Source organism: Oxyura jamaicensis, chromosome 4 (genome assembly GCF_011077185.1).
Source record: "Oxyura jamaicensis isolate SHBP4307 breed ruddy duck chromosome 4, BPBGC_Ojam_1.0, whole genome shotgun sequence".
Classification (NCBI taxonomy): domain Eukaryota; kingdom Metazoa; phylum Chordata; class Aves; order Anseriformes; family Anatidae; genus Oxyura; species Oxyura jamaicensis.
The window spans coordinates 9,589,612-9,611,617 of NC_048896.1; the positions used below are offsets into that span (position 1 = coordinate 9,589,612).

At 54.6% G+C, this 22,006-nt stretch overlaps 2 protein-coding genes across 6 annotated transcripts in view; both read left to right on the top strand.

Annotated features, from left to right (window-relative positions):
- The first annotated feature begins 2,967 nt into the window (after positions 1-2,967).
- GDPD2 (glycerophosphodiester phosphodiesterase domain containing 2) lies at positions 2,968-16,380 on the top strand. 2 transcript variants are annotated; one of them, XM_035324335.1, is made up of 16 exons: positions 2,968-3,057; positions 9,027-9,175; positions 10,039-10,142; positions 10,215-10,308; positions 10,514-10,573; positions 10,726-10,824; positions 11,157-11,250; positions 11,689-11,834; positions 12,211-12,293; positions 12,564-12,714; positions 13,204-13,419; positions 14,276-14,427; positions 14,724-14,871; positions 15,068-15,150; positions 15,545-15,573; positions 15,849-16,380. In XM_035324335.1, the coding sequence occupies exons 2-16, from the start codon at positions 9,062-9,064 to the stop codon at positions 15,899-15,901; spliced, it is 1,626 nt and encodes a 541-aa protein (XP_035180226.1). In that variant the 5' UTR covers positions 2,968-3,057; positions 9,027-9,061; the 3' UTR covers positions 15,902-16,380. The 2 variants fall into 2 exon arrangements, with proteins under 2 accessions (XP_035180226.1, XP_035180227.1); XM_035324336.1 differs by lacking the exon at positions 2,968-3,057 and adding an exon at positions 7,330-7,588.
- Positions 16,381-16,884: 504 nt separating this feature from the next.
- DLG3 (discs large MAGUK scaffold protein 3) overlaps positions 16,885-22,006 on the top strand; it is a 75,495-nt gene continuing 70,373 nt past the window's right edge. For all 4 annotated transcript variants that reach the window (XM_035324323.1, XM_035324324.1, XM_035324326.1 and 1 more), the window contains exons 1-2: positions 16,885-17,034; positions 18,971-19,102. In XM_035324323.1, the coding sequence (XP_035180214.1) occupies positions 17,019-17,034; positions 18,971-19,102 (148 nt within the window). In that variant the 5' untranslated portion in view covers positions 16,885-17,018. The remainder of the gene's footprint in view (positions 17,035-18,970; positions 19,103-22,006) is intronic.

Here is a 22,006-nt window from a genome sequence, read left to right on the forward strand (position 1 = left end):
TGCTTCATCTGCTGCTGTGCATGGCTAGCTAAAGAACCCCAATGCTCTCCTCCAAGAACCCTGTAGCTCTTATTTCACTGTCATGTACAGCTAATATCTACATCATTTATCCCTTCTAAAATTACTTTTCCCTTCAGACAGTGTAGCCGTTTACACTACCTGAATCAAGGTTAAGGCTTACGTCCTCCATAATGCTACTCAGAGGCTCTCTAATCAGCATAGCTTTCCTCAGCACCAGCCAGGATGTGACAATGCTGCTTCCAAAAGGGACACCTCTCGCAGCCTGGGTAATGAGATGTTGATCACTTCCACTAACTCCTCTGACCTTTTAGCTCCAGCAAATTGACTGTTCCTGTGCCAGGTAGTGCTCTCTTGGAAAGCCTGCTCCATCTCACTCTTTACCATCCCATGCTTTGACTTACATTTTACAGCCAAAAAAATCCCTCTCAGATAATGCTGCTGAGTTTCTTTCAATGCCTATTGAAAGTTGCATGGGTTTGTTTCCCTTTCTCACCTGCTATCACTTCTGGAATGTAGTATTTCTCAATAATTTGAATAAAACTGATATAATACACAAGCTAGAAAAAAAGATTTTAGAAAAAGTGATTTAACAGTATTTAGCAGTCTAGCTATTCCTCACCACTTTTGTTTCTCAAACAATCACGTTTTGTTTTCTCCCACGCTAGTCTGCATATGTGGGACTGTCTGAAATCCATGCAGTACTCACTAGGCTTCAGTATAGTTCTGAGAAATCCCGAAACAAAGCTTGATAGTGAGTAAACAGCTAGAGTGCCAAGACAAATGCTCCTCATGCTGAGCTATGCATATCCTCAGGTCCTCATAACCATCTGTCTTGTCAGATATGGTTACAGACAAGGAAGCGTGAGTACCTGAGCCTAGGATCACTATCCTGTGAGTGCATAATACCTAACACAATGAGGTACGGTCTGTGATGATAGCTTCAAGTATAATGGCATCTGTGAAATTAGAAGGTGGTATTTTAAATTGCAACATTCATATCAACCACTGAAGTTCCTCTCAAGATTTGCTTCTACAACTTCTTCCAGGTATACTCCCCTTCTTCCTGGTGCTGAGAAAAGGACTACAGGCAACAAGTCTTCACACATCAGCACCACCCTGTAGTGACCAGGAAAGCAGAGAACCTGCTTCATGAACAGCTCAAACTCTAAGCCCACTGTGCACTTCTTGTAAGTCATGGACCGGCTCAGCTCCATCAAAATGGAACAGAAGCTCTCCTGAGCACTCCAGCACCTTCTTAGCATAAAGGTAAGCTCTGTGAATGGATGTTAGATTTCTGTAAAAAGTACCTTATCTAGTGAGCACTTTGCAGGGATGCTTACAAGTTCTTCATGAGTATGGTACATATGTGCTGCAACATAGGAGACAGGAATTACTAGTCTATTTTTATTTCTGTAATCTTCTAGTTTTATTTTCTAATGCAAGTTAGATTCTATGCTTGACACAAATCAGACACTTTGCTTTACAGTAATTATAACTTAATAGAAGTGAGATAAGATTTATGATAGGCTACATTGTACGGGAAAGCAATTGGTATGCTTTGTCTGCACAAGCTAGTTAGCTTGCATAAGCTTTGCATTTGACCACAATAAGCAAGCCAGCAAAAGAGGACTAAAGTGACAATCATCATTACTGAAACAAGAGCAGAATGATGACTCTAGATGCTTGGAAATTACAGAAGAGTTCAGCAGACACACACCTGGATACAAGCAGAGCCATGGTAGGCCATTAATTAATACTAATGGAAGAAAGTATAGTTAGGCAGATGACCACCTAATAGACAGCTAGCCAGTGTACATATAAAAAGCTTGTGAAAGCTGAAAGAACACCTTGAAGATATACATAGATAGTAAATTGATTGCTTATAATCTTCAAGTACTTTGGAGCAGTTAAGCAAAAATAAAATCCACAGATAATGAAGTTCATTACAGGTAGGCATTTAAATCATATTTCTGCCTATGCAGGAATTGCCAGAAGATAAAACGTTTACTTTCATTATATGAAAATTAACAACACCCAAAAAAGTATTTTTCGGCTGTAGTTTCTTCCACACTCTCCAGTAGCAATTCTTCAGCAGAACTGTTCAGCCATGATGTCAGCCCTCTCCATACTGCCAGCCGCTCCACCTGAAAAATCAGTCTCTTGCTGAGAAGTTATCTACATTTTCCTGCTTTCAATGGGAAAAAAACACACCTTCCCCCCCAACATGTAAAGTCAATAAAGTTTTGCTCACTGCTGCATAAACACTTTCTGCAGTCTGAAGTAGACATTTTTCCCATAAAACACAAGTGTTTTGGCCATAAACACAAAACACAAGAATCCACATATACTAACCCCCAGAGATATTGATTGCACAGCAGCTTTAAGAAAACAGAAGAAAAAACATTAAGTACAGACTACTAGCTAGCAGTCACACAACCTCTTGCACTAGTTAAAGGCTCAGAGGAAAATTCACGCTCAGAGGAAAATTCACATAGAAATTACTGAAAGAGAGCAATCATGGATATTTAAAGCATGCATCTTTAACAGCCAAGTAAGACAACAGAAGGCAGACAGAATTAGTTTTTTTAGTTATAGCACTTTAGATACCTTAAGTAATTCAGAAGAACCTTTATCTAAACAAAGATATTTGTTACTGAATAAAGGCCTTGAACGTGCATAATAAAACAAACCATAAATGAATAAAATCACAAAATTATACTTAAAGTGAACTAAGAAAGTTAAAGCAACCATTTTAGACCCCACTTTAAAATAATAATATTTAAAAAAAAAAAAAAAAAAAAAGCCTAAACCTACATGTTAGTTTTTCCATAATACAGCAACTCCCCATCCCTACTACCCAAGCAAACACAAACACCACCTCCCTACCAGATTACTCACCACTCCCTAACAAGGGCCTTTTATATAAACCTACCCTTAGCACAGTGCTCTGGAGGCTTGTCCTATAAATTTGGCAATGGCAAACGGCTGCTGCTTATATACACCAGAGAGTTTGAGGCAAGAAGCTGCTTCTGTCTGGTAAGTGTGCCAATTTCAGGGTTCTTCTTTCTAATAATTAAGCTGATAGCTTGTGCTACTTGTGAAGTGTAGGATACAGCTATTTTCATTTGTGTGGTGAAAGCTGCTTTTAAAGAAGAATGTGTTATAAGTGAGTTATCTTTCCTAAGATAACAGGAAATGTTCTAATTGCTCTGTGAAGCACTTTCTCTCTAATAATGAAAACTTGTAGGTACTGTAAGGAAAAATGCTGTAGCCTTGCAAGTATGATGGGACTATTACTGGCTACAGCACATCATGACTCTCAAAAGTATCATCTGTCCTCAAATAACCTATCTGAGAATAAGGAAGTAAGAGTCAATTAAGCAACTTGCTCCCTTTGCCTGGATTTACAGCAAGAGGATAGTATCCCACAAGTGATGAGGCTAACGGGGTATTGGAAGCATTATTCTTAGAATAATGACTGATTTCAACTATTATCTGTGTTGATGCTTAAATACGAAGTAAGGACTTAAGTGCTTGGGAGCTGGACCTATATCCTATTAGGTATTTGTTATGGTTTAAAAACTGACTTTTTCTTTGTGAACTGCTTCTTAAATTAGCTTTTGAGACAAAAACTGATTTAGAGTTTTATCCTATGTAGACTACTGTTATATCCTCAGTGATGCTATGAGAAAGTATGTGGCTTAACTGTAAAATTAGTCAGCCATAATGTCTTTATTAAAAGCTCCTGAAACAATGGGGAAATAAATTTAGCTTAAATAACAAATAGATTGTGTTCTATGGCAGGCCTTAATATTGTGATCTTGCACTGAATTTTATATACTGAAAGAAGAAAAATGTAATTGTACAGTAACCATAATTCTGAACAGAAGTTAGAGATGTGTCAGGAGCAAATGCTCTATTTTAAAGGCTTATCTCTAATGCAATAATAATGGTATATTTTAAGTTAGTAAATAATGTAAGGGGTGGAGGGGAGAGGAGAGGGGAAGAGGCTAAATACATGTGATTATGTAGTAGAACACATAAGCAGCAGACACAAGGTGTTTATGTTTATTGACAAGGGAAATACAGTATTTGGGGGGGGGGGGGACATAGGTACTGGCCATGGAACAGCACAAACCACTGACTCTGCTTTAGAGTCATCATATACTTCAATGCAGGGCAAGTGGAGCTAGATCTGCGGCGTATGTGTCTGTGTTGCTTAATTCAGTAAGTTGTGTCTACAGCATAATTTCCAGTAAAGCTCTCTATCTATACAAAGGAAAATGACTAACTAAAAACACAACTGTGTTATAATTGAACCAGTCAGTTCCTTTGTAGACAATACAAAAAACTAAGAACAGTTTAAGATTCAAAATTATGTGCAAGTATACCCTGGAACTATCTCCTATCTTGACTTAAATGTAATACTTGAGATTTGCTTTGTTTGTTATTGTGTGGCTTCAGTAAAATATGCAATGATAAAGCAATTAGTAAATGTCAAATGATAAACATCTTCAAAGTCTAAACTAGTTTATGTTCCAAAAAGAGAATTCTACATCTAAACAAAACCAATTATTTCAGTCTTAGGAACCATCAACAAAGTATAGCATGTAAATCTTACAGGGCAGATCTCTAAGAGATAACAGAATCTGGTAACTAAACTTTTTTAATTAAAGCAAAACTTTCTTGTTGAATTCTTTTCCTTCTTTCCGCTCCTCCAGGGGCCCAAAGAAAAATCTTGTTTGCATTGCCATAGCTTTAGATCTGCCATGTTACTCTTCCCTAAAGTTAATTTCCTGTTTATCAGCACCCAATCTGAGATCTGCTGTGGTTTGCATCGTGAACTCTTAACTCTCTCTAGCATTTGATCCTCAGAACTCCTGTCATTAATCTCAATTAAAACAACGAATGATTAGCACTTACAAAAATCAGTCCATGCTGGACCACCCGTGGAAAGTTTCAGTCAAGTGATTCGCCTTGTATCATATGAACTTGGTGATGGGAGATGAAATAAAATCAGTCCTCCAGAGAGGATTTTCCCTATCCTTAACAATACTCTTGCAATCTATACTCTAGATCTGCTTAACTACCAGACTTCTGGCATGGAGGGAAAGCTATCTGATAAGCTTGTTCACCACAGACTTTAATTCCTTGAAGGGTTCTGGCCTTCAGGAAAAAGCAATCCTACCCCTTGAGATTAGGGCTGTGATCCGCACCCCCTTAGGCTGGCGTTTTATTCTGGGTAATTACTTCTGGCAACCCAATGTCTCAAAGTGCCTATGCAAGGTAGCTTCTACTGTAACCAGTTCTATGTTACTGCCATTTATCAACAAGTAGGGATTTGTCGATTCATACTGGAGATATCTTTGCCTCCTGTTAGCTTCTGTGGGTCAGTCGCCAGCGGGGTTGGAGCACCGTCTGCGCCGCTGGCTCTGGCGGTGCGCTGAGTTTTCATTGTTACATGCTGAGTGAGTACGGAATAATGGTTACAGAAACGTGTTTTCTTCACGGGTCTTGACTCCTTCAGGAGATTAAATGAAAGCACAAAATTCCATAAAACGGTCAATTAGAATAACTGTTTCTTGTAGGTTAGAAGCGGTACAGTGAAAGACGCATCCAAACGGTGACTGGCAGCAGCGCTCGGCTCAGCACGCTGCTGGTTGCCATTGCCTGCACGAAGGCCTGAAGCGTATATAAAAGCGGACTCGGTGTATCTTCGATTCCAGGGGCCTTGTGCGGCACCGCAACGCCCCGGGCCCGGGCTCCCCGGGGCAGGCCGCGGGGCACGGACGCGGCTTGGGAGCCCCCGGGCGAGGAGGCGGCAGCGCGGGCCGAGGGCGCCCCCTGGCGGCGCTGAGCGGCGCGGCACGCCTGCCCGTACCCAACATGGCGCCCGCCGCTTACGGTCCCTTAAGCGACGCCACTGCCCGCACTCAACATGGCCGCATCCCGCCGCCCAGCGGCGGGGGGGAAATGGCGGCTGGTTGCCAGCGAAATGGGAGGCCTCGCAGCAGCGCGGGGCTGCTGCCGCTCCCGTCCGAGCTCGGGGCAGCCCGGGGCCGGGCGGCGGCTGCAGGACCGCAGCGCGGGGCGGCCGAGCCGCGGGCCGGCGGTGGATGCTGTGCGGCAGTGCCCTCTGCGGGGCGGAGACGGGCCCTGCACGCCCGGTCCGGCCGTGGGTGTCCCGGGGGGTCTGCCCCGGGCTCCCCCTCTTTCCGTGTAACCTCAGCCTCTCGGCTCGTGCTTTCCTGCTGCCTAAGCTGCTTCTTGGCTGAAGTGATCCTTCATCCTTCCCTGGTGCACTTCTTCACCTATTTATAACCTGCAGCCCAACATAAAATATCTTCACTGCTGACACAGGCTCTTTCTCTGCTCCTTTGCACCCCGGGGGCTCCGGCCCAGCTAGCAGAGCTGTAACAGCACCTAGAGAGCTTCCCGCTCCATGGCACCACAGTTCATCTGTGCTGGGTCTTCATGAGACATGCAGATGAGTTTTGCTGGTAGCTGCTCACAGCTGACTGTTTTGGTGACCTCTGCTCCCTGCCAGCTGGGTTCAGTGACATCCTTGGTCATCGCAATGGCATTCTTCCTTTCTGCTTACTCCTTTGGGAGTGGGGCAATTAAGGTTATTACACCACTCTCCCTGCAGTGCTCCAATCCATATGCTGATAAAGCCTTGCAGATGTACGTCATCAGCACATTCCGCAGAGCTCTTTGCTGGTTTGTGCCAAAGATGTAAACAATGGCATAGAGCAGGAACAGCTGTAAGGGTGAGTAGTGAAACATCTGTCCAGCCTGGCAGTTGCCATGTGTCCCTGCAGGAAGCTGTCACTTCCCTGTCAATCAATGCTCTCAGCTCCATTGCAGGCTGTGGAAGATCATGGGGAAGGGTCCGACCATCCATTGGCACCATGGACTACAGCTGTGCTGACACCTGGAGCAGAGGATACAGCTGTCTGTGCCAGGGGGATGGAGGGAATTGCCCTGTCCATCTGTTGTCTTGGAGCCTTCTCTATCTGTTGCTTTGGCAAAGTTTGGGTGCATTACCTCTGAAGCACTTCCCATGGTTAAAGACAAGAAACCGCTTCTACCTCTGCCTCAGGACGCTTCTGTCCTGGGCTTCCTCCTCAAGGAAGGGAAAAGCCTCCCTCGGATAAGGGGTTCTGAGCAGCCTCTCGCTGAAAGGCCCAGCAGTGCCAGCAGCTGCCTCCATCCTCCCTCCCTGCTCCCACAGCCTTAATCCTCCCTGTGCGTGGGCTGCCTGCAAACTCCCCTGCGCTGAGCCCTGCCACCCCGTGGGGCCCCTTCCCCGCTTCCTGAGCAGCCACAAAGACCCAGGCACAAAAGGCTCTCCCGGCACCCTCCCTGACCCCCCGGCAGCAGTCCGCCCTCGCCGGCCTGTGCAGGCCTGCAGGCGGCACCGGCAGCCCCGCCGGGCCACGAACACACCCAGCAGGGTGTGAGCAGGCGGCACGGAGCTGAGTTGCGCACCAGCACCCGCCTGGGAGCTCAGCCCCGCGCTCACCTGGCCACCCAGTGCCCGCTGCGGGAGCCCGACAGGGAGCAGGTATTTCCCCACGGGAAGCACCGAGGGGGTGGCAGTGATGCTGGTGGGGCAGCAAAAGGGGAAGGGGTGTGGGGGGGTATTGCTGTCTGTGATGAAGGGGGTATTTGGGGGGGAGGAGCTGTCTGTGCTGCTCCCACAGGCTCTGGAGAGTGCGGGTGGTGAGCACAGGGGGATGTGGGGTGGGAGGCTGGGAGTGGGGTCTTGTGCTGCTTTTGCTGCTTTGGGATCCCCCAACTGGGCTCTGCTCGCCCTCCCATGGGGACGGCAGGGCTGGGGACACTGGCCAGGTTCTGCTTGACATGTGGCACAGTGGGCGAGCGGGAGGCACCCAGCCTTGCCTGTGGCCACCTGGTTGTCCGGCACCAGCACCTGGGTGCTGTGGGGGCTCCCCACGGGGCTGTGAGCATGTACGCTGCTGTGTCAGCGGCTGTAGCAACCTTACCTCATCCCAGCAAGCCCTCCGTGCTCGGGCTGGCTGTGTGCCTTGCAGCTGTCTGCTGGGAGCTGAAGGAGGGCTGCTTACACCCCCGGTGGTCCCCAGCTCCCCCCATGGAGCTGTAGTTGAAGCTGTGCAGCATCCACTGCCTGCCCAGCCCACCTCTGTGCCCTGTGCAATGCTGGTGCTTGGTGACACCTGGCACTGCCGCTGCAGTCCAGCCTTGGGATAGGGGAGTGGGGGGGCAGTTTCCCTCTGAGCCCCCTGCAGTACTTTCAGTACCCTCCCAACCGTTCCGGTGGGGTAGGCTTGTGGCCAGTCCCACACTGCTGCTGCCAGGCTCTGGTCCTTTGTCCCCTGCCAGGCTCAGCTGTGCTGCGGTAGACAACAAAGGGCTGAAGTTCAGCTGTACAACCACTCCTGCTGTACTTTGTACCCTGTGTTGGGAGCCAGCTGGTGTCATGACAGCGTTCCTCTGGTGTCAGCAGCTGCCCAGTGCCCAGCTGGTTTGAGCAGTGAGAAGGGGTCAGGAACAAGTGCCAGGGGATGCTGGCTGAGCCCACTGCTTCCTGGTGAAGCGGTGCAGCAGGGCAAGCAGTAACGGAGATGGGGGTTTTGGGGCATGAATAAAGGCAAGCCCCTTATTTTGTGCCTGCTTCCTGCAGCTGAACACCAGGAGTGTGGGGACCACAGCAGAGCTTCCCAGCCCTCCTCCCCTTGCCGGTGTGTGAGGAGCCCTGCACGCAGCCTGGGTGCTTGCAGTGCCTTCGGTCCTTGCAGCTGGGGGTGCTGAGCCTGCTGAACTGGTTGTGCTGCATTGCCCTCCCTGGGCACTGCCGCCTGGCACCGCACCTCGCCTGGGGCCATGGCCAGCAGCTCCGCTAAGTCCCGGGGCTCTGGGGCAGCTGCTGTTAGCTGGAGCCAGGGTGTTGTAGTGCCCCATCCCCGTGGGGGCCGGGTGTCAGGAGGTTTGTGCCGACACGCTGTGTGCATCCCCTGCAGGAGTGTGACCCACTGGCCCGCGACTGCCCTGCGCTATGGCTGATCCCCCCGGCTGCTGCCACCCCTGTGCCACCTGCCTGCTCTGCCTCTACAGCTGCCAGTGGATCACTGCCAAGAAGGAGAAGAGGAAGGGCCTGAGGACCACCAAGGTGATGATGTGGGAGGTGCTGAGCTGGGGCTGGCCAGCCCCTGCATGGGGAGCTTCAGAGTGCTGGGGAAGGGCTGAGCCCCCCAGCCCAGATGTTGGGCTGCTGGCCCCATGCCACTGGTCCTGAGCCCTACAAGAGCCTGGGGTGCTCTGGGACCCTCTCTGCCCAGGGGCTAACAGTGGGGGAGAGAGATGTGAGGGTGTCAGGGAGAGGATGAGCCTTGTTCCCACTAGGTGATGAGAAAGACAGTGCAGCAGTGTGAGTCTGAGCCCCAGCCATCCCCTGCCCAGCTGGGCGCACGTCTGCGGCGAAGCTTGCACGTGCCTGGGCGGGCAGGTCCTAGGGCACAGGGAGCCCCGCAAGGCATGTGGAAGGCACGGTTCCTGGGCAGGGTGCATCCCCATGGGGGTGCTGGCAGGGGGTGTCCCCAGTGATTTATAATCCAGGAGGGGTGAGGCCCTGGGATTTTCTGAGGTCTCCAACTCCCATGGGAGTGGCTGTGCTGCTGCTTGCCCCATCTTGCCTGGAATGTGAGAGCTGGTCCAGGCTGCCAGGTGTCCCGCTCAGCACCTGGCACCTCTGTGCACATGCGGGGCTGGGATGGAGACCTTGAAGCTGGACGTGGCTTTAGCTGGGTGGGTAGGAGCTGACTGGGGTCTCAGCTGCCACTGCAGTTCTGGGGCACAGCACTCATCTCTGCCCAGCCCTTCCAGTCAGACCAGCCCATGCTCAGCCCAGCTAACAGGACAGCACCTGGTCCCTGCCCCTGCTGCAGGCTGGCTGCTCCCTAGGCTCTCAGCACCAGCCATGTGCTGGGTGCCTGGCAGATGAGTGCATGGTTGTCCTCTCTCTCTGGCTTTCAGTGTGACTGCAGCTGGTTCCTCTTCCTCTTCTGCGTCTTTCTCTTCACACTGGTGTGGCTCTACTTTGCCATCATCATCCTCAATGATTTCCACAACTTCAATGAGTGAGTAGGATCCCCCATCCAGCTTTGCTCCCCACACGCCCCCATCCCTCTGACCATCCCCTTTGCTTGCAGGTTCATCTTCAAGCAGCAGAAGCTGTGGCTGGACTGGTCCCTGGTCCTGCTGATAGCAACGGCAGTGCTCATCACCTACTCAACTGTGCTGTTGGTGAGCCTCGCCGATCCCCTCTGGGCTGCCAGGGGATGGATCCGTGCCTGGCATGGGCCAGGTGGAGCCTGCAGCATCCAAGCCTCTGTGGCTGGACACCCTGCATGTGTTCAGGGGCCCGGGCTCCTGTGGGAAGGCTGAGTCTTCAGCCCTTTGAAGGCTGAGGTATGGGATACAGCCCAGCTCTGTCTCCTTCTTCTTGCAGGTCCTTGCTTTGTGCTTGCAGCTCTGCGGCCAGCCCTTGAAGCTGCACTGGCTGCACAAGGTGAGAGGCTCTTGGTGCAGGGAGATGGTGCCTGCCCTGGCTGGCTGCATGCCAGGCGTGTTCTCTGCGCAGCCCCTCTCCTGCAGCTTTCTGCCCCTGGGCAGCAGGATGTTATATGTGCACCCCTAACTGCCCTCTGCCCTGCCCCACAGACCCTGCTGATCATAACTGCCCTCGTGGTGGCTGCAGCCTTCACAGGGCTGGGAATAAAGTGGGCGGAGGAGTGGAAAAGTGCACGCATCTCCCTGCAGGTGAGTCAGCTCAACGTTAGGGACACCCCCACCGTTCCATTACCTGACTCGAGGGAGTAAGATGCAGGGTGGTGCCTGGACCCCTCAGCATGGCTACGTGCCTTGGGGGCTAAACCCTGCTTCAGCCTGGACTGTGAAGTCCTGCCTGGAGCAGTTCCGGCCAGGTCATGGATGGTGGTGGGACTGGAGGGGCACCCTGCCCTTTCCTCCCTGGCACTCTGCCTCTTCCCGTGGCACTAGCTGCAGTGGCAGATCCCTGCCATTAGACCACATTGATTTTGGGGGCAGGGGCTGGGCTGGTGCTGGCTGACACCCTGCCTTTGCCTCTCCAGGAAACAGGTCCCTTCCTGCACATTGGAATCGTGGGGGGAATGACGCTCCTTGCCTGGCCACTGGCCAGCGTCATCTACCGCACCCGCAACACAGGTAACCCCCCCGAGGTCCCCACCTCTCCCTGTGGCTGGGTGCCCAGCCTCCTGCACCCCACTGAGCAGCACTGGCAGCAGAGCAGCGTACACAGTGCAGTAGGAACAGGTCCTCAGGACTTAGTCTGGTAGTGATGCCTCACCCCGGCTCATATTTGTTGCTCGTCATGTCTGGCCCTTGGTGCAGCTTCAGCCCTGACTGCTTTGCAGCTGGAGGAAAGGTACAGATGGCACACTGGGTCCTGCAGAAGTCCTGGGTTAGGATGCAAGAGCATGCAGGGGGCTGAGAAAAAACCTTCAGTGTTCTTGAGGCTGGCGATGCAATGTTTGACCTAGGGCAGCCATAAGTGAAAGCTAGATGAGACAGCCTTGGCTTGTTCCTAGCAGCTCCCAGAATGCTTCCTGCGTACCTCACTCCACCTTCTGTCTGTGCCTGCAGGTCTCAAGGTGTTTCTGCTGCTTGCGTACTGTGCAGTGATGATCGCGCTGTACCTGGCTCCTCTGGGAATCACCTCCCCGTGCATCATGGAGGAGAGCCAGCTGCCCCCCAAGCCAGCCCTGGTTGGCCACCGAGGAGCCCCCATGGTGAGGGACAGCACCTGCAGTGTGCTGCCACGGTGCTCAGGGTGATGGGCAGGCTGTCCCTGGCTCTGAGACACTGGCAACTAGTACAGCCCGGCTGAAAGGGGTGCCTGGTACAGGGCTGGAGGAGGTGGGTGAGGAGTGTGGGTGCTGCTTGCTGAGCTAGACCAGGAGTAGGTAACTGCAGAAAGCTGGACTGTGCAGCATGCTGGGAAACAGAGCAGACATGCTTTGCACCCATCCTTCTTCAATCCCCTGCCACACCATGGTCACACAAGTCCCGTTGTGGGTGCCCTAAAGCTCACCTGAGCTGCTGGGTGCTGTCTGCAGCCAAGTGGGTGAGTGCCTGCTCCTTCTGCTGACACCACTTTCTTTCCAGCTGGCCCCCGAAAACACCCTCATGTCGCTGCAGAAGGCGGTGGACTGCAATGTGCAAGTCTTTGAGACAGACGTCGTGGTGAGGTAAAGGGGCAGCAGGGACGTGGAGGGTGGAAGGGGCCTGCGATCCCAGGATGTTGCCTGCCACGTGGGTGCATTGGGAGCAAACCTTCAGGACTGATACGGTCTGCATTTGGTGTTAGACCTGTTAAAGGGCTCTGCCATTCCCACCTCCCCAGCATGGGCCTGGGGTGGGGGCTATGCTTAGAGTGGCTAGGAGTGGGCAGAAATGCTGAGGCAGGGTTAGGAGGCAAACAGCTTGTGATACAGCCTCCCTCTCTGCTCCTTTCACAGTGCTGATGGGGTCCCATTCCTCATGCACGACGAGAAGCTCACCAGGACCACTGATGTGCAGGAAGTGTTCCCTGAGAGAGCTGACATGAACAGCACTGCCTTCAACTGGACGGACCTGCAGCAGCTGAACGCTGGCAAATGGTTCCTGGAGGTCAGGATGGGTGCACTGGGGGGCAAGTGAGAGCCCTGTCCTGGGGAGCAGATACCTGAGCAAGGTGCAGGAGCACATCCATGCCTGCATGAATCCCCGGGGTGCAGTTACACCCTGTGCTGGCTGCTGCAGCTGGGGTTTGCTCTGACTCCGCAGCTGAGTCACGGGGAGGCTGGTTTGAGGGCAGATGTCTGATGTGCCCTGACAGTGCTTGTGCTGAGCTGCACAGCCTGCCTGGGCTTGGAGGCAGCTGTGGCAATGCTCTTCAGGTGACTAACAACCTGCTGAATGCCCACAGGTGCTAGGGCTGCTGGAACAGGGCTGTTAGCAGGGAGAAGGGGAGAAATGCCCTGTGGATGAGCAGGCAAATGGGCCCTGTGCCTCTCTGCAGAGAGACCAGGAGGGAGGCTAGAGCCATTACAGGCATGAGTCTGGGAAATAGAGGCTTGCAGGCTCTGCTAGTGGTGGCTGACTCTTTCTCCATTGCAGCGGAAACCATTTCCCACTGTGCAAAGCCTTTCGGATGACGATCGTGACCAGGTGGCTAAGCAGAGGATCCCATCCCTGGAACAGGCACTAGAGGCAGCTAAGGAGAGCAATATCTCCATCATGTTTGACCTTCGGCCAGAGAACCACAGCGATTACTGGAGCTTTGTCAATGCCACCCTGGATGTCATCTTAAAGTCAGGCATCCCGCTGCAGCAGGTGAGCTGGCCTCCACCCCGCTGCTGCCGAGCTCTGCTGTCATCCTGCTGCTCTGCCACCCAGAGCATCCCCACTGCCCTGCACACCCCATCGCCACATGTGCTCCTTGCTGGGCATCCTGTTGCACAATGGACCCTGGAGCAGCTGTTGGCTAGGTCCAGGCATAGCCCTGATAGAGATCCTGGGGATTTCCAGCTATGAGATGTTGCCAATAATTAACAGAGGTGAATGCCTAAAGCTTCAGACCCCTGCAAATACTCCAGTTCCCCACTACTGGCCACCCTGGTGTGTAAACAGTGACTCAGTCAAGGGAGGGGAGCACAAGAGCATGAAATGCGTGCTCATATTTCCACCTCCCTGCGCTGCACCACACCTCTCCCTGCAGCTCCTTGACTTGCTGCAATCTCCTTGCTTTCCTTTGCACTTCACCCAGCCTCCGCAGCACAAGACCCATTCTGCCCTGCAGGGATGAATTAGCACCCAATTTGCTTTCACTCTTGGCTCTTTGGGAATTCAGGGCATAGCAAAACCTTCCACTATAACGTTGGTCCAAGGTGCATTCCTGCTGCAGATCTGGAGCCAAAAGGATGCCCTGCTTGATCTATTCAAGCACACAGAATGACATGAATGTCTTGCTGGAGTTGCTTTCCCCTTTCAGTGGGGTTTGTTGTGCTTGCTTCTTGGCTGGGACAACTTCCTAGGAGTCTGCCCTGGTTGAGGTCCTCCTGGAAGACCCGAGAATGGATGTGCAGGAAGCAGCTGTCAGAGCAGGCAGTGTGTGCCTGGGTCTGCAGAGAGATCTCTGAAGAGCTTGGGAGTGCCTCTTCCCTGTATGTGCTCCCTGGCTCTTGCCTAGGTCTTGTGGCTGCCAGATGGCTTCAGGGAGCAGGTCAAAGAGAGAGCTCCAGGCGTCCAGCAAATTTATGGCCGGAAGAAGCTCCAGGATGAGAAGGAGCCACTGCGGCGTGTCAACCTGCCCTACCAAGACATGAGCTTTGAGGAAATCAGGTGAGAGCGGCAGGCTGTGATGTGAGGTCAGGGCACGGTCCCAGCTCTGTCCCAGGGTCTGGCAGAGGTGAAGTCTCACCAAGGCCACACGTGCCCCACTAGGCAGAGCTGGGGATGGAGCTGGCTGCCGTCCTCTGCCTGGCCAGCAAATCTGCCCTGGGTCTGGCTCTCCAGGCAGTTCTCCCACGTGGCTGCAAGTGCTGGATAGCATCCCAGACATACGGGCCTCTCCAGCTGTGAGCTGAGCGTGATGGCACCCTCCTGTCTGCCGCGCTGACCAGGCTCTCCCTGTGCAGGCAGTACCGCCGGGACAATATCTCGGTCAATCTGTACGTGGTGAACCAGCCCTGGCTCTTCTCCGTGCTGTGGTGCTCAGGGGTGAGCTCTGTCACTACCAACGCCTGCCAGGTGCTGAAGGAGATGAAACATCCCATCTGGTTGCTGGTAAGTGAAACCTCCAGCTTCCACAAGCCTTGTGCAGCACAAGGATGTGGGTCCCATCCTGCAGCTGCCAGCAGGGTGGGCTTTGCCCCATGCTGTGCCGCTGTGGCAGCGTGACCCTGCAGAGGACTGCTGGCATGGTGGGCTGCGTGGTGCCACCAGCATGGTGCTCACGGCTTGGCTCATTGCCTCCTTGCAGCCCAGCAGAACATACCTCATGATCTGGATTGTTGTGGACTGTGTTTCCTTCCTGATGATCCTCTGGGCCTTCCTCTTGCTGAAGTAAGTTTGACCCCTGGGGCAGACTCAGGGGAGGCTGGGGTGGGCCCTGGGTGGCTGGTGAGTCCCCAGATCTGTGGTATCTACTGCCACTCACCCTGCACTCAGATCTTGAGGTCCTCTCCCATCTGGCTGGGTGAGACAAAAGTGCATGGAGGCAGCTTTTTTTTTTTTTTTTTTTTTTTTGAGCAGCCTGCTGCTAAAAATCTGACCAGACCCTCCCCTAAGCTGCTGGTGGATGCCTTTGGCCTGCACTCACTACCTTGCTGTGCTCCCAGTGCCACATCTACCAAGAGCAGATTCTTGTGGGGCCCCACGCTCTGCAGCTGGGAGCTTGGGGGAGGGATGGGAGGGGCCCAGACTGAAGCACTAACATCGATCCTGCTCCATCTCCTAGGAAATGCTCCCAGAGAAGGCAGCCAGTGGGTAAGTGCATGGATGCCAGCTCCCCTCTTCCTGGGGCTTTCCCCTGCTGGCTGGCAGCCCGCTCCAGCAGGGTGTGATGGAGCTGAATGGGCTGGGGCAGGGCAGGGAATCCCAGCACAGGGAGCCCCTGTCCTGCCCTTAGCAAACAGTCCTGTGGGGTGGTGCTGGGGAGTCCTACGCTCCCCAAGTCCCTTCAAACCGGCTTTTCAGGCAGCCCTGCCTGTCACTGCGGGATGGTGGCTGCCTGCACTGACTATTCTTTCTGGTCTCCGCAGAGTCTGAGACGGACGTGCTGCTCACGAAGATCAACAGCCTGATGCAAGATTGACCCCTCCAGCCTGCATCAGCCGTGGGGAGGGGCAGACAGACGTGCGCAGCTCAAGCAGGGAGTGTTCCTCTAGCCAGCTTCAAGGCTGCTTTCCTTTGTAGACTCCTTCCTGAGCCTGCAGTTCCTGGCTCCTCGCGTGGTGCAGAACTGCCCTCATCTGAAAAGACCTGGCACTGTGTCCCCTGCTCCTGCTGGCTGTGAGGGGACAGAGCCTGGGCGGGGGGGGGGTTGCTGGTGCTGGCGTGTGCCCTAGGGGCTGAGCTTCTTTCCAGCCGTGCTGGGGTCAGGACCTCAGCTTTGGGATGCCGGTTCAAAGGCTGGTGGGGTTTTGAGGCACTGTTTGGTGCAGGTGTATGGCAGTCTCAGCCTGTCACCATCACCTCTGGTGACGTGGACACCTTGTTAAAGTGCTGCTGCCCATGGGCCATGAGAAAGTAGGACTGGATGCAGTAGGGGTGTAGGATGGAGCGGGATGCAGGAGCCCTTCTGCTGCTGACTTCATGCCTGGGGGCCAGGGCACCAGCTGGTGGTGCTGGTGCTGGGGGGAAAAGGGGCTGTGGGTGGAGGGAGCTGGCAGGGCCACGGTCCCTAGGGCCAGGAACACTGTTACTCAGCATCGGGCACTTTGCGGCGGGGCCTCGACCTCCCTCCCTCCGCCTTATTTATGTCAATAAACGTGCTGAGAGGCAGCCGGGCCCAGCGGCGGTGAGCTCGGCAAAACCGCTTCCTCCTCCCCCTGCCTGCAGCGGCGCCAGCCGGGGCTGGGCTGCGCCGTGCCCGGCTCGGGGCAGGCGGCGATGCGCGGTGCGGCCGTGCCACCTAGTGCCGGTACCGGGGAGCGACACCGAGCCGGGGAGGGGGGAGCGGCGGGGACAGCGGGCGGCCGGCGGGGACACCGGACGGGGCTGGCCCGGGGGCTGCCGCTACCCGTGCGGAGGAGGCCGGCGGAGCCCCAGCCCGCTGCAGGGGGGCTTGCGGGGCGCTCCCGGAGGCGGTGCCGGCGGCGGGGGCGGGAGGGGGGTGGCGGGGGCGGCTCCGGTTCCCGCTGGGCGGGGCAGGCGCCGCGGCCGCTCCCGGGCTGGCACGGCGCGGAGCGGCCGCCGGTCGCGGCGGAGCGATGATCCGCAGGGAAGGTAAGGAGCGCCCTGCCCTGCCGTGCCCCGCCGTGCCCTGCCGTGCCCTGCCCGCCGCACCGGGCACCGCGGCTCAACAAGTGGCCGCCCCGCCGGTACCGGAGAGCTGCGCCCCCCGGGCTGCGTCCTGGCGCCGCCGCGGCTCGGGGAGCGTGGCCGCGGGGTGCTGAGCGCGGCACCCTTGGGTGCTGCGGGAGGGGGCGTGGGGGGGACGAGGAGGAGGGACGCCGCCGGTCGCTCCCCGAGGCACGGCGAGGGGGGCTCCCGGCACCGGCTGCTCCTTCCTGGGGGTGCAGGAGGGGCTGGGGATGCCCCCCGGGTTTGGGGTGCGGGGCCACCCTGCTCCTGTCCCGCTGCTCCTGCACGGCACGGGCTGGGGCGGGATGCTCGCACCGGGTTCCCGGTCTGCGTCCTGGCGGCGTGGCCCCAGTTCTCCTCCTGCCTCTTTAGCCTCTGCCGATAAGGTGAGGAATGACCAGGCGAAGATGACTCAACCCCGCTGGCGGGATGCTGGGCAGTTTGTGAAGCTGCCGTCTGATCCTGCGGAGAAGGAAGTGCTCGGTGCTAGCACGGGGCTGGGACGCCCGTAAAGCCCGATTAATCTGGAAGGCTGGGAAGCGGGAAGTCCCTGCTTTTCCCAAAGCCGGTGTGGAGCCCAGCTCTGAGCAGGGGCGACTCACACTTCCCCAGACTCCTTTCTCTTCTCCTCCCGCACTGAGTCAGTGTGGGCTGGTGGCACAGGCAAGCCCCCTTTCCCTTTCAGGAGTGGGGAGGAGAGCCCGTCGGGGCGAGCTGGGACAGCAGGTGGCACGCGCCCTGCCAGACACAGGCCCCCTTGTCTGGTGACCTGAATTCCCTGCCGAGAGCCCTGGGACAAGCAGGCCATCCTTTCTGCATGAGTTCCTGGGTCAAGAGATGAGCCCCTGACAGTGGCGGGATGCCTCCCCCGCCTCCTCACACAGACGCCCTTTGTCTTCGGGCTGCCTGGGTGACAAAGGGAAATATTCAGTGGCAGGGCTGGGACGGGCTCAAGGTCCGTGGGAGCTCCCCACCCATCTGATATGGGTCACATCTGGGGCTGGTGCTGGATTTTGCCCAGCTATGGAACTGAGCTTGGCAGCTCCGCACGTCTGCCCAGAGAAGCACAGGGCCACCCTGGCACAGGGAGATCACGGCTCCGCTACTTCGGGTCTGAAATTGTCCCACGCCTATGGTGAGCCCAGTTTTTACAGCAGCCTCCTGCTGCCGTCCCGGCCAGCATCCCTCCTTCCCTCTCCCTTCCCTGCTGCGTCTCCTGCTGACCCAAGGCTGCTCACTGCCTGGAGCAATTCTCACACTTCACCCTGTAAAGTTTTTCTGCTCGTGGAGCTGAGCTGTTTGCAATATCTCGTGAACGGGACAGCTGCAGCTGCACTCATCTTTGCTATGGCCATCTAGCCCCTCATGGGAGAGTGTGCAGTGCCTCGTAATGCTAGCAGCCCTGTGCTACAGGGATGGCTCTGGCTCCTGAACAGCTTCTCTGCCTGGCTGGGAGGTAGCAGTGGTGCTCAGGTTGCCTGCAGGGACATAAGCATGGGTCTAGCTCTGATTTTCAGGGTCAAAGAAGGCCAGCATGCAGGATGAGCTCCCTTACAGTCCCCGTCTGCCCCTTCTCCATGGCTGCTCTGCAGCTCACGACGGGGTTAGCTGCACTCACACATTTAACTGGTGTGCCTGGGGTTTACCAGATATAAAAATGGTGACAGAACTCTTGCAGGTATGTGTAGAAGCTGCTTTGGTGGCTGTCCAACTCTTTAAAATCCAGAGCTAAAAGGCAATTGAGGTATTACCTAGATGAGCTCTTTGCACTACTCCGAGGGTGCACTCAAGCCTTCCTTGAGGATGTCTGTCCGTCTTTCAGTATTAATGCCTTGTTACTCCTGTGTTGCCTCTACAGACACCGAAAAGGCAGTGGAAATCCTTACAAGATACCAAAGCACCCTGCTGTCCCCAGAGGAACAGGAGTTAAAAGCCTCCATCGGAAAGATCTCGCACATCTTCCAAAGTGAACTATTCCAGGCTCTGCTGGGTGAGCCCCTTTGTTTTGTTCTCTGGGGCTTTGTGGTCAGTGGGTGCTGCTGGCGGCCTGATCCTGCGTGGGTGCGTGGCACTGACCGGGCTGGGTGCGTCCTGCACAAGCACCTGGGTGCCTGTAATGCCAGGGACCTGGACTGCGTCACCTCTCCGGGGCTTGGGCAGGAGGGAACAGGGGCTGCAATCGCCAGCTGTTCGTAGCGTGAACAGGATTCCTCAGGCAGGAGACTGTGTCAAGGGGTAAAGCCTTCTCCATCCTGTCCATCACCTCCGATCTATCCAGCACCTGCTAAAGGATGCTGCGGTGCCCTAAGCATGCCCTGTGTGTGCAGACAGAACGTGTCTGCAGCTCCTACTGGGTTTGCAGCCCTGCTGCCATCCAAGGACACCCTGGCAGCAGTCCCCCATTCCTTCCTGCACCCCCAGCCTGATCTCAGCCTGCCACTTCCCCTTCTTGCTGCCAACACAAAGGAAAACCTGATCTTTCTGCCTCTGGGAAAGAATCTGCATGTGCCCAGCTCCTTGTGGCACAGGACGGCCTGTCCATGCTCAGCCCACGAATGCTCTTGAGCAAGGTGCTGTGCAAGCACCTTCGTTTCATTCAAGACCTGGATGCAGTAGTGAGGCTTGTCCTTTACCTGGGACCAAAAACGCAGTTTGGAGTACGGTGTAGCTCTCTCCATGCGGATTTAGGCAAACACAGCTGGACTCTGATCAGGGAACACAGCTCTTCTGTGCAAAGCGCAGCTGTCTTTCTGAATGATGCCATTTGCAAACCCACTTTCTCCATGAAGGTCTTTTTTTTCCTTAAAATGGAAGATCCAATGTGTTTGGGTTCAAAAGTCACTTAAATTTATATTAAGACAAAAGTGGCATGGAAAGAACAGACCTGGAAGGAGCAGGTCCGTGCACATGGAGCCAGCTGCACGTTGCACGCTGGTGTGCGGGAGGGAGGTGGCACGGGCTGCTCAGCAATGCTGTAAGCTGCTGTCCCAGTGTCCTGTCAACACTGGCACAAGGGAGTGTCGCTTGATTGCTGGTGACCTTTTCAACTGGTTTAACAGGATGTTAGTTCCTGTGCAAGAGCACGTTTTCTCTAGATGTGTTTACCAAACTGGGAATTTGTATTAATTACTTCCGCCCCCTTCCCCAGAGTGTGTGTTTGTGAATCCCTCGGCCCCGCACGGTGCTGTGCCCGGCTGCGTGGTGGCCGTGCCCTCACAGCTGGCACACACTGGGCTTCTTTGGTGTCCCCACCGGGGCACGGTGACGGGTGGTGCTGGCTTGCTCCAGGAGGGTGGAGCGCTTCCATTTTATCTGCTTTTCGCCCACCCTTTTCCCAGTGGGCTGCTGTGTCTCTGGGTGAAGTTTGCTCGGAGCCGGAGGGCTGGGTCGTGGTGTTTCCGAGGCAGGCTTGCAGGGTGTGCCACAGCTCCGGCTTGCGCCTGCGCTCCCCTTCACGCAGCAGCAGGTGCTGCTGGCTGCAGACTGCTCTCAGCTACAGAGCTCCGTCCTTTTCCATGGTGTCAGCAGCACGTGCAGGCTTTTTTTTTGACCCCTAGAGAAGGCAAATGCACGAGGCTGGTACCTGCTTGTCCTCAGATATACACCAAGTTTGAGCACCAAAACACATTAAGCAGTAGTAGAACTGCTGGAAGTGCTAAAAGTCATGGAGCTTTACATGTTGTTCCACATGAAAAATGCAAGGGATGTGGCTTCTCATGCACTTCTTTAGGAGTAAGCTGTTTTGTGGACTCCAGAAACCCCAACCTGCCCGGCTCTGAGAGCGGATCTGCTGGGACGTTCAGGTGGAGCATGCATCATGCCAGGGCTGGATGTCCCGCTCACTGTGAACATGCCAGTGTTGCTTTGCCCATACACCACTTTCTGCCAGACTCCTCGGAGCACAGCACAGACCTTACATCCCTGTGACTGCCATGCAGGACCCGACCGCCCTCCCTTGAGCTGCCAGGGAACTTGGGCACGCTGACCCTACCGGGACGGATCCTGCCCCAGCAGGGTCGGTCTCAACACAGTGCAGGGCAAGCAAAGCGGGAGCTGCTTTGTGCTGGAATGCACCAACCACAGCACAAAAGAAATTCCTTGGCTGCGCAAGCTTCACTGGTTCCCTCCTCGTGGCCTCTCTGAGCACATTCGAGGCCGCAGAGCCAAGCTCGTGACTCGCTGGGAAGCCTCCTGGCAAGAGGGTGCTGAGCCCGGGGTCAGGAGCAGCTGCAGCTGGGCTGAAAGGGGCCCTTGTGCCCTTTGCTGTTGGTGAAGCTGGGTGGACAGGCACAGCTTGTGCGTGCTTGGCCACCCCATCCACCAGCAGCCGAAAGGGCAGCTCCTCCCGAAATCCCTCAGGGGCTTGGTGCTGGTCCATGCCTGAGCAGTCGCTGGCACAGCTGCTGCTGGATGCTGTTCTGCTGGATGCTGTTCTGCTGGATGCCGTTCCCCTGCTGCGTGGGCCCCCAGCCCTCCCCCTGCATCCAAGAGAAGCCCACCGCTGGGGTTTCTCCTCGGGAGGAAGCTGACCTCTTCTGTGCCAGCAGCTGTATTGTCCCTCGGATGCAGGTGTTGTGGAAATGTTTAATGACATTTATTTGATGCATTAACCCCAGGAGGAAATTGTTGAAGTCTAATCTTTGTTCATCTGTGTATGGCTTGAGTTACTCTTCCTTATTAGATCTAGAGTGGATTTACACTTTCATCAGAGAATCCAGCCTGTAAGACAACATGCAGCATGGCTTTTGCAGGCACACCGTCTTCTTACTGAGCCTTTTCAGGTAGCACCACTCTTGGAGTGTGCAGGTGAAGCAAACTTGTGAGCAACTTGTGATGCATGGAAGAAACGAAGGAAACGAGCCTGTATTTAAATAAGCATTAATGACACAGGCAC